Source organism: Solanum tuberosum, unplaced genomic scaffold (genome assembly GCF_000226075.1).
Source record: "Solanum tuberosum cultivar DM 1-3 516 R44 unplaced genomic scaffold, SolTub_3.0 scf00714, whole genome shotgun sequence".
Lineage (NCBI taxonomy): Eukaryota > Viridiplantae > Streptophyta > Magnoliopsida > Solanales > Solanaceae > Solanum > Solanum tuberosum.
In genome coordinates this window covers 74184-85459 of record NW_006239627.1, presented here as the reverse complement: position 1 = coordinate 85459, position 11276 = coordinate 74184, and the positions used below count along the sequence as shown (strand labels likewise).

General features: G+C 33.5%; 1 protein-coding gene across 1 annotated transcript; it reads right to left on the bottom strand.

Moving 5' to 3' along the window:
* Window positions 1-8531: 8531 nt before the first annotated feature.
* On the bottom strand, window positions 8532-11276 carry LOC102586595 (serine/threonine-protein kinase-like protein CCR1). The gene has a single exon (XM_006366948.2). It carries the CDS (start codon window positions 11076-11078, stop codon window positions 8781-8783), a length of 2298 nt encoding a protein of 765 aa, XP_006367010.1. The 5' UTR covers window positions 11079-11276; the 3' UTR covers window positions 8532-8780.

Here is an 11276-nt window from a genome sequence, read left to right as displayed (position 1 = left end):
TTTTTTTTAATTTTTTCAATAATTGAGTAGGTATATTGAGCATTTTCATATCATTAGAAGGGATAAACAACTATTATCAAGTAGTATATAAAATAACAAAATCACAAGGCATTATTAGAGTGACATCTATTAGTAAAAAAGTTTATTTGCAATTTTGCACTCAATATTTACATCAAAACATATTAATTTACCATGTTTAAATCAAGAAAACTACCATAAAGAAGTGAGGATAGATATACAATTATTGCTGATTGTGAAAGGGACATTAATCTATTAACCACTAATTAATTATTGATATGGTTGACAAATGATTCATTATTAGTGTTATGATATGGATTTTGAGATGAAAAAGACATCTTGAAAATATAAAAAAGTAGTAAGGGAACTTATTAGGGGCTTGTGGCTGCTAACACCAAAGAGTTGACATAGTGTAGATGCTATGGTAGATATCAAATTATTATATCAAAAATTTGATATTATGATATACTTAGTATGTATTTTAAAAGAAAATTGAAATTCAATATGATCTAATATTTATTAAAAATAATACATCAAAATACCGAATATCATATCAAAATATATAATACATATATAATTCATTTATATTATTATAATAATAACAAAATTATAAATTAGTATTAATATAATATTAATTATTTAGATGTTGAAACTTTGACTATTCTATCTTGATTGAAGTGTCTATTTTGTGTAATTGATTAACAAAGGAAATTGTTTGTATTTTCTCTTGAATATTTCTACATGTTTAAGGTGTTAATATGATATAATTGGGAGATTTCTTGAAAAATCAAAGTTATAATTATCTTTTACGTAATTTTATATAATTCAAAATGAAAATAATTGTAATTACCGATTCACCGTATCAATACTAATTAAACTAATCAATCCAATTGGTATGTCAATAATATAGTAATTTTAAAAATCAAACATTGAAATTATCGAATCAATTTTTTTAATATTATATCATATCCATCTGAACGCCCCTAAATTGATGTTTATACCAAATCAAATAATTTCATGATGAATATGGTTGTATGTATATATTGTACTGGTTGTTATCATTAGATCATAATTGACCAAACACATATGCAGATCCTTAAACTTGTCCCTAAATTTCATTTTGGCACTCCAACTCAACCTTGTTCCATTTTAACCCTTCAACTCCAATTTTTATGTTCCATTTTGGCACTTCTTTCCAAAGAATCAACAAAGTGGGATGTGTGTACTTCACATGCCATTATTGTGTTGAAAAATAATGGATGAACATCATTTTTTAAAAAAAATAAAATTTAGAGTTTCTGTACATTATTGTGTGAAAAAATAATCGGTGAAAGTGTGTTGATTTTTTTTTTTAAAACAATTACTTAATTTAAATAACATCACATATATTTTTTTTCATATCTAGTCTACTTGGACTAACTCAAAATATCAGCTTTCTAATTTTTCATTCAACTAAATACGAGTAAAAAAAACTCATGTTCATTGCTAATTAATAACACTTAACAAAAAAATGTTGAAACTCGATAGACTTCGTTGGGTTGTCATTGATTTTTTAAGAAAGAAAATCGACGCACTTTCATCGGTTATTTTTCACGCAAAAATATAGGAAAACTCTTAAAAAGAAATGATAATCCGTCAGTTTTAATTTTTACAATAATTAACAGATGATCGTCGATTTTTAAAATGCAAAATTGCAGTTGAATAACATATATAGAAATAAAGAAATCATAAAATTAGTATTTTGTGTTAAATGGTACATAAAAGAAATAGAGTTGAAGGGTAATCTTTTATTATTTTTCTAAAAAATACTTTTTTTTTGTCTTTCACTCTTAGAGAATGTGTGATGCACACTCTCTGCCACATCACTTAGAAGTGCCAAAATGGAACATAAAAAATTGGAGTTGAAGGGTTAAAATGGAACAAGATTGAGTTAGAGTGTTAAAAATGAAATTTAGGGGACAAGTTTAAGGGTCTGCATGTGTTTGGCCATCATAATTCATTACTACACATTCTCATATGGGACAAGATTTTGGTATCAATAGATTGTTTGTCAAAGATATTGTTTTTTATTTATTTATATATAATTATTGTATTTGTATTCGGATCAATTCAAGAGGTTTTAGTGAAAGGGGGGCAAACTTTTTAATTATTAAAAATAGAAAAAGAAAAAAGAAAAAAAGACAACACAACTGAAAAACAGGTCATTTTGTTCTTATTCACCACAAATGACAATCTTGTACGGAGAGTCTTGTTTGGCATTGCTGTTAAAAATAACTTATTTTTAGAAACACTTTTTTGAAATGACTTTTAAAAAAATATTTTTGAAAAAAAACAATTTGTATTTGATTAATTCATTTGAAAATTGCTTTTCATAAGCAAAATTGCATTTGACTAATCTTTTTCAAAAAGTGTTTTTAAGAGTCAAATTACAAGAAAGGACAACTATTAATTTCCTTCTAATATTAAAATCATTTTATAGAGAGAAACTATTTTAAATATCTATCAATTAAATGTTATTTTTTAAAATTAAAATGTGTTCTATTCTAGTAAGAAGTGGTTTTCCTTTTTAAGCCTTACGCGATATACTTAGATATAAAAAAAAAAGATATTCATATCATGTGGGAAAAAAAGAAAGGTTACATTGAATGATCACATCTTTAACTAATTTAGGAACATAATTACAATTGAAGTGTTAGAGATGTAAGAAATTAGTGACCTAACTAATGGGTAAACATAATAATCACCATTAGCATAGAATTTAGAATTAGCCTCAATTTTTGGGGTCAAAAAATATATTTTTTTTAAAAATCTAGTACCAAAGATAAGATTTTTATTTTGTCACTCTTATATTATCCTTCATTCATCCTTTATTTCATTAATAATAGTAGAGTCTCTTTGTCTAACAATTTTTATTGATCAATTTCAACCAACCCCACCTTCAACCACTCACAGAATTTATTTATTTATTTTGGAAAATATATTATTTCCTCCAAGAGGGATTGACCCAAAGTGGAAAATGTGATGGCATGAAATTATATAGAAATATAAGTGCTACTACCCCCAATCAATTAGTCTTATGTGAATTTTAAAAATATATCCAAGCCACACTTGGTTTTAAAAAAGAAATATTGATACCCCATTTGAGTTTTCATTTAATGTTGATCATAATTTTGTTTAGCTAAACAAGGAACACTATTAACTACACAAAGTAAATCACATTTTAAATGTTTTTATGAAGTTACATAAAATTTACTTGTGAATTTATTTCTTAGTTGAAATGGACACCACGTGATATCCACCACGTGATATCCACCTCATTAAAATATCAGCGCATTAAAAGATTAGGTGTCCACCCTAGACAACCCTAACAAATGAAGTGTATATTCAAACTATTTAGATAACAACAAAAGTATTTTAATATAAATTATGTAACAGTTGATAAGATCGATTCTTTTCGTATAATAGAGGGCAAATCTGACCCTTTTTCCTTTTATTATTACTAAAAAAAATTAATAAGCCATGAGTTTTGAATACTTAATGTCAAAAGAGGAGTCACCAAAATTAGACAACCCGTCTAGAATCAAGACTTTGTCCTTAGTGTGACATAAATGGAAGTTTGGTCAATTGACCAAGTACCAACAAAATTAAACCATCTATGAGACCATGACTTCTTTAAGAAAAAAGACTTTGGATTTGGATTTAGACTTGGCTTTCATTAAAGTTTATGAATTTCTATAACGATAATCAGATTCACAATCTAATATCTGAGTGGATTTTAACATTTATACAAGATTTAGGAGAAAATTATACAGTTTACCTAAACTTATAAACCAAATAGTAAATTCACCCTTGATATGTTGAATAGTTCAAATATACAAGATTGAGTGTAAGCAGATCTTACCTTTACCTTCGTGGGAGTAGAGAAACTGTTTCGGAGAATAGTTTTAATATAGTACTAATATATGTTACTTTCAAGAAGGAAGATAGAATTCACTATTGACCATGGTTACATGTTTTCTCCAATTTTTCTTTGCTAAGAACTGGTCATGCTAGCCCATATCTTTCTCTTTTAGAACAATTCTAGTTCTAGGCTTCTAGCAATCATTTCAAACTAAAAATGAGTGCAGGAAGAAAAAGTCTTCCAATTAGCCACTGTATAAAAATTGGACCAAAATTGTCCACTTTTGCAAACTTGAGGAATATTTTATATTCAGTAGTAGTATGGATAAAAGTTTTTTTTAAAAAAATTCATCATCCATTACTTAAAGGACTATCTTGGTTTTCCCTGTATAGACTTGAAAAAATAAATAGAAACTAAGCTAGCTTGGGAGTAGATTTTGAAAAATTTATCTTCAAATATCAGTTTGACTATAAAATTTGTTCTTTCAAATATTTTCAAGTTCCCAGACCAATTTTTGGGACTTCCACGCACAAAACTTCAAGTAAAATGCATGTTCAAACATAACTTCAATTTCCAAAAATCACAACTTCAAAAACTTAAATTTTCAAGTTTCGAATGTCAACTTCAAAATCTATGCCCAAACAGGAGTTAAATATCAGTAAAGCCTTAAAAGCATCATAATTTCTAGGCCTAAACTCACTTACTAACTGAATTGTGACAATAGACTGACACCGCTTTCTCAAGATCTTGTGCACGGGACTAGAAAAGAGAAGCGAATCCAGAATATGGGTAGAGAAACTATCTTTGATAGACCCTCGACTCAGACTAAAAGAAGATTATGCAAGCTAAAAAAAAGGAATAACTTGTCTATGAAAATTTCAAGTAAATAAACAACTCTAGAAATGCTTGACATGAAACTCTATACATGCTTGGCTCCTAGAATGCCATCTGAAAAGGCCATCAATTCTTGGTGGAACAATGCAAATGGCATACAAGGAGCCAGGCATGTTATGTTATCTATCACGAAAACAAGAAAACTTACCTTGCTGGAATTCCAGACTCTTTTAAGATTGAAATGAAACAACTTGTCTTGATTTCCTCAAATAGCCAAGACTCTGCTGAAACTACTAGAAAATGTTGTAGTTGAAGTGACCTCTGTAACAGAATTTATAGGCAAAAGAAAAGGAAGATGCGACAAATAACTAAAAAATGAAAATAACAAAGTGTAAATCATTTTGAATTTTGAAACCGCTAACTCGAAAAAAAGAACTCCTGGTTTTCTTACTTTTCTTTTCCCCCCTTCATGTTGAAGTCCTAATCTTTTTACAACTTGTTTGGATGGTTGTTACATATTGTTTCATAACTAATGTATTGTACCGTTGTATTGTTTTGATGTATATATCACTTGGATAGATTGTATTGTTTCTCTTCGTTTCACAATGTCTCACATCAACCATATCTGAAGAATAAGCTTACAGTATTACAAAGAAAAAGTAGGGCATGGGGTAGAGTTACTAACAAAATGGGTAGGCAAAAGGATAAAATAGGATTAGTACATAATAAGTGCAACAAATGAAAAAAATAAGGTAACAGCACGATGATCACACAAAATGAGTCGCAACATAACATGACACTTTCCATCGTTACGTAATAACGGATTTGACAATACGATATAATAAAATTCAAGTAATAATCAAAACAAAAATATGATGCAATACAATAGGCAATGACAATCCAATCAAGTGGTTAGTGGTGTTTCTACTCTTAAGAACAATAACAAAATACTCAGTATAGTCTCACAAAGTGGGGTCTGGAGAGGATAGAGTGTACATGACCTTACCCCTATGCTCAGAGGTAGAGAGGCAGTTTCCGATAGACCCTCAGCACAAAGGGTTTATGTTCTTAAAAAGCTGTCGACAAAAGCAGTTATCGGCAGTCAAAAGCTAAAGGGCAATATGTTTGTTTCTTGTACCGTCCATATTTTCCAGCATTATAAAGCAAGTCTTTTACATTCTTTTCTCCAACTGTTTTGTTTTGGAAGTATTTGAATGAGAGGTGACTTGCTTAACAGTATCTCAGAATTTCAGGTAGAAAGAATCAACTTTTTCTTTCCTTCATTTCACTTCTGTCGATTCCTCCATGATCTCAACCTTTCGGCCACAAAAAAAGGGAAAGAAACGTCGTCTAGTATGATTTAACAGCTTTCCATTTTTGTCTGAAAACATAAAGGAAAAACGAGGAAAAGCATACTAGTTTTTATGTACTTTTCTTGATGCTGCTTCTAACAGCTTCAACAGAGTTAACAACTAACTTGACTTCAGTTCTACACAAGAAAAAGCTTCTTCATTTATCTTTCCCACAGCCCACAGGAACAAAATTATGACTTGATTAGTTTTTGTCCCTCGATTTCTGTTACTACCAACTGTTTCTTGTGCTTTTGTTTCACATTATTTTGAAGTTGTTGTTGTTCCTTTTTCATGAAAAATGTATGTAATGCTTCATCTCGTATTTGTTATGTCTTCTTTACTTCTGTATGTTCTTTGATATGCGTTATCTGAGTTGGGAGTCTTTCAGAAACAACCTCTCTATCTCCAAGAGGTAGGGGTAAGGTCAGTGGCGGAGCCACCTTGTCATTAGGGGGTTCATCCGAACCTCCTTCCGCGGAAAATTATATTATATTTACATGGTTAAAATATTTTTAGGTATATATAGTAGATGTCGAACCCCCTTCGACTACTTTGTGTGTCTATTTCTTCAGATTTTGAACCCCCTTATCGAAAATTCTGGTTCTGCCACTGGGTAAGGTATGCATACACTCTAGTCTCGCCACACCCCAACTGTGAGATTACATTGTGTATGCTATTGTTGTTTGAGTAGGAAAAGCAAAGGTCCAACTATAGGACATGGCACTTTTTGATAACTAATTCCATAAAGCTATAGATGTTGAATATTCTTATGAAAAAGATCATTCAATTGTAGCTTTATGAAATCACTTTCAATATAAAAAAAGTTTTGTGATCCTAGTGGAACCTTTGCTTTTCCTACTCATCCAATAACAACAAACTGACCAGTACAACTAAAGGTGCTTGATGAACTTCCGTTTGTCTTTTAGGTAATAGCTCTCATTAACAGATCCAGATCAAATCAAAGATCTATCCACTAGTAACTTCAAAGAATAAAATGTTCAGGCGGTGCACTAATATCTAGCGTTCATGCAGGGAAGGGCCGCCCCCTAAAGGTCCGTAATGTAGGCAGCTTACCTTGACGCAAACATATGTGGCTTATTCCACCACTAGCACACGTAGCCTATACTTTACCGTTACTCCAAGGCTCCCCTACAAGTAACTTTGAAGAATACTTTCACAAATTAATTACGTAATTAGTGTCTAGGATATAAACATTAATCGGCTACAATGTCAGCAAAGTTCAATGCAGGAAATTAAAGAGGCAGTTCTCCGATAATATTAGCTGGAAAGAGTATACATTTAGAAGTTAGATTTTTCCCTCAGCATCTATTCCTATTCATTCAGTTAACATGTTAAAAAAGGGCAGCCCCGTGCACTGCTCCCTCTATGCACAGGTCCGGAGAAGAACGAACCACAAAGTCTTCTGCATTTCTAAAAGAGATTGTTTCTACGGCTCGAACCCGTGACCTCCTAGTTACATTGCAACAACTTTACCTTGCTAATAGTCTTTTAGCATCTCAGTGAGGCAAATAAGAACAGTCCGGATCCGAGACTAAGTTTGAGAGCACAATAAACTCTGCTATATACCATATTTATATAACACAACCAGGTAAAATGTGGTTGTATCTTGAATCTATGCCCAATTCTATGAAATGAACGACACAACACTCATTTTTGAGCGAATTCTATGGATAAAGCCCCCTGGAAGATAACATACCTATACGTTAAACAGCAAAAAGTATCATTCTTTGGGCCTTGTTAAAACTTACCACATCCAGAATATCTTAATGTAGATCCTACAAGATATTCTATATCAGTCCATCAAGCTAATAATATTGTAACAGGAGAAAGGTCACATGGGATTCAATGACTGGCAAGGAAATTCATTGATAGTGTTCTGTGTTGAGCAGGCTCTCTCAAGGGATTCACCGACACCTCAGTTTACATCAGTTCGTGATTTCAAATCTCACAATCTCACCAAACTAGGTATGAGACCAATATTTTTATACGAAACACGGATAAATATATGTTGACTTTCAAACCATTAAAATTTTAACAAATATGGAGAATTTCTGAACCCATAATTTCATAAGTATTATAAGTTAACTGCTAAGAGCCTTAGAGGTTAATCCCATCAAGTCTAACTTCTAGATTCACCTTTGAATGGCAATACTGTATTTTCATTTGGCAATAAGCACCACAATATCCAACTGAGAATAATTTTTTTGCAAAAATCAGTCATTTCAAGTGAATTATTATCATCTCAGCATGGGGCAAATAGGAATTTGAGAGACCAGATTTCCCAGTTTATCTGCCAACCAACAGAGCAGGTACACGACACCACATTTTATCGTCTCCTCCCATCTACTCAATGAACAAAGAAGACTTTCATTATCCAGAAATGTGGAAAAACACTTCATTACATTGATATTAAATGAAAGATAACTTGGTGCAGCATCACATGTTTCATTGCTATAAGAAAAAGTTGAAAATTTATTGTCGACATTTGTCCAAGAATGTGGCAAATAAAAAATATAAGCACAAAATTTACAAGCAGCTCATAGAAATGTACAATTGCAGAAGAGCGTCGTTACTCACCAATATGCTATCCTCTGATTTTGTTTTCTGAAAAATTTCAATCCACCAAAAACTTAATATAAGCTCCGACATAAAGGCTATGATATCATTACATCCTTCACTAGCTGCTCTAACAGAAGTGCCAACTGTGACATATCAGGGCGCTCAGCAGGATTTTCCCGCAATGCCTGCTCTGCGATTTCAGCAAGTTTAAGCAGAGGTTCGACATTTCTTGGAAGAGCAACGTAACGATCTATGATAACAGCTGCTTTCCCTTGTCTGATCAGAGGCAATGCCCAGTCAACGATACTCGGAGGTGTGCAATCCCTGTCATAAACTTTTCTTCCACTAAGAATCTCTAGCAGCACGATCCCAAAGTTATAGACATCCATATGCACGTCTCCATTAAGATCCTTCTCGTTAGGAGTAAGCAGTCCAAAATCTGCAATCCGAGCTCCCCAATCAGCATCCAAGAGAATGTTTGAACTCTTCACATCACGGTGCACGATAGGAGGAGAAACCTCCTTGTGAAGGTACTCGATCCCCTTTGCAGCCTGCATTGCGATCTTCAGCCTAAGGTTCCAGCTCACCGGAGAAAGACCCCCATGTAGGTGGTCATTAAGTGTTCCATGAGGCATGAGTTCGTAAACAAGAATCCTTTCCCCCATTTCTGCACAATAACCTAATAAATTAACTATATTGCTGTGACGAACACTGCAGAGGATCTCTAGCTCCATTTCAAACTCCCGGCTGTTGGTGTGTATTATCGTAGCAGCATTGGCCCTCTTTACTGCTACTTGCCTCCCATCCGGCAGAACAGCTTTATAAACAAATCCGTAACTTCCCCTGCCAAGCTCGTTGAACTCCTTGAACCCATTAGTGGCGTCTTTCAGCTCTGAAAGACGGAAAACCTGAGCTTCCCCTGGGCACGGAGTAACGGATACAGGAGGATGAAGGTCAGTATTAGCATCAGTTTCCTTCTCAGGCTTGCGAATACAAGAGGCGAATTGGTTCTTTCCACCTTCTTTACTTTTGCTGGATATCATGCGGATTAACAAACATAATCCAGCTAAGCAGAACAAGAAACCAAAAGCAGAAGACCCGACTATGATGATCAGTTGACGCATTTGATGCTGATGCTGTTGCTTCAACTCTGCCGATATTTGGAGCTTACAAACATCAGAACAAGAGGTATTCTGGCAGAGAGAGCAAGTAGTACAAACCCTGTCAGCATTTTCAGTACAAGAACTAGAGGGGAAGAATCCTTCAGAACAGTTCACCCCACAAGGTGAACAAATCTTAAGATCTTTCCTAACACACAAATTTATCAAATCTGCTTCATTTATAAGGCTCGCATTGAACGAAAATTTCCCTTCCCCGCAAGAACCAGGAGTACACAATCCTGGACTACACAGCTGCAGTGGTGGATCATAATCTACTTTTGATGAAATATTTGTATACCAGCAATCAAGAACCAAATCGCCTTCCCTAATACCACAAGTTATAAAATCAGATGAAGCAATAGCAAGAAAGCCTGATCCTTTAGGAATCAGAGATGAATTATAGTTTCCCCAACACATAATCCCATGATTATCTTGTCTAATCCCACAAAAATGCTCTACACCAGCTGCCAACGACACGAATGGTACCCCAACCGGAGGGATACCAAAGGAGACATTAGACCCCCAACATTTGACCTCACTTGACTCTTCTAAAACCCCACAAACAGAGTCAATCCCTGCAGTTAACGCATGAACATTCTCCGATAAACCCGATATACCAAGGCCACTAGAATTTGGACCCCAACAAAGAATCCCTCCATCCTTAACACCCCCACAACTAAACCCATCACCAGAAACTATCTTCTTAAAAACATATGAACTAGTATACTGATTATAAAACAATGAACTCTCCCTCGATACAAAAGTACCATTGGATTTTCGAATAATATCCCAGCAATCAACACTTCCCCAATCACTCTCAGAATAATAAGGTCCCCTAATAGCACACACATGATTCCTACCAGCAGCAATATGAGAATAAGCATTAGGTTTATAAACATTAGGAACAAGATCAGACCTTGATCCCATTGAGTCAAAACAAAATGCCTGTGAAGTGTTTGATAAAATGCCACAAAGAAAACCATCACCACCAGATAAAGCAGCCATGGAGGGAACATCAGTGGGGTAGTTTAGTACATCAGGAAGTGAAGGATTATTAGTTTTATTACCCCAACAAATAACATCTTGTTTGCCACTAGCATCAATAGCACAAAAGAAACCATTTTTACCAAAAGCAGCTGAAATGGGTCCCATAGAACCAAAACCAGATGCAGATTTGAGGAAGATGAAGCAAAGAAGATGGAAAAATGTAATCTTGATGAAAAGGGTGTTCATTATTTTGAGCAGAAAAGTGTAAAGTCATGGAGCAATGAGAAAAAATGAAATCTTGATCAAGATTGGAGTGTTGTTTTTTGGGAGTATAGAGATGTACTGATTCAGCTGGAGATGATGAAACAACGTGGCTGTCGCCATTTTTACACAGTTTTCTTCTTGGACCGTTAACAAAATCCATCTACTTATTTTAAGTTAGTT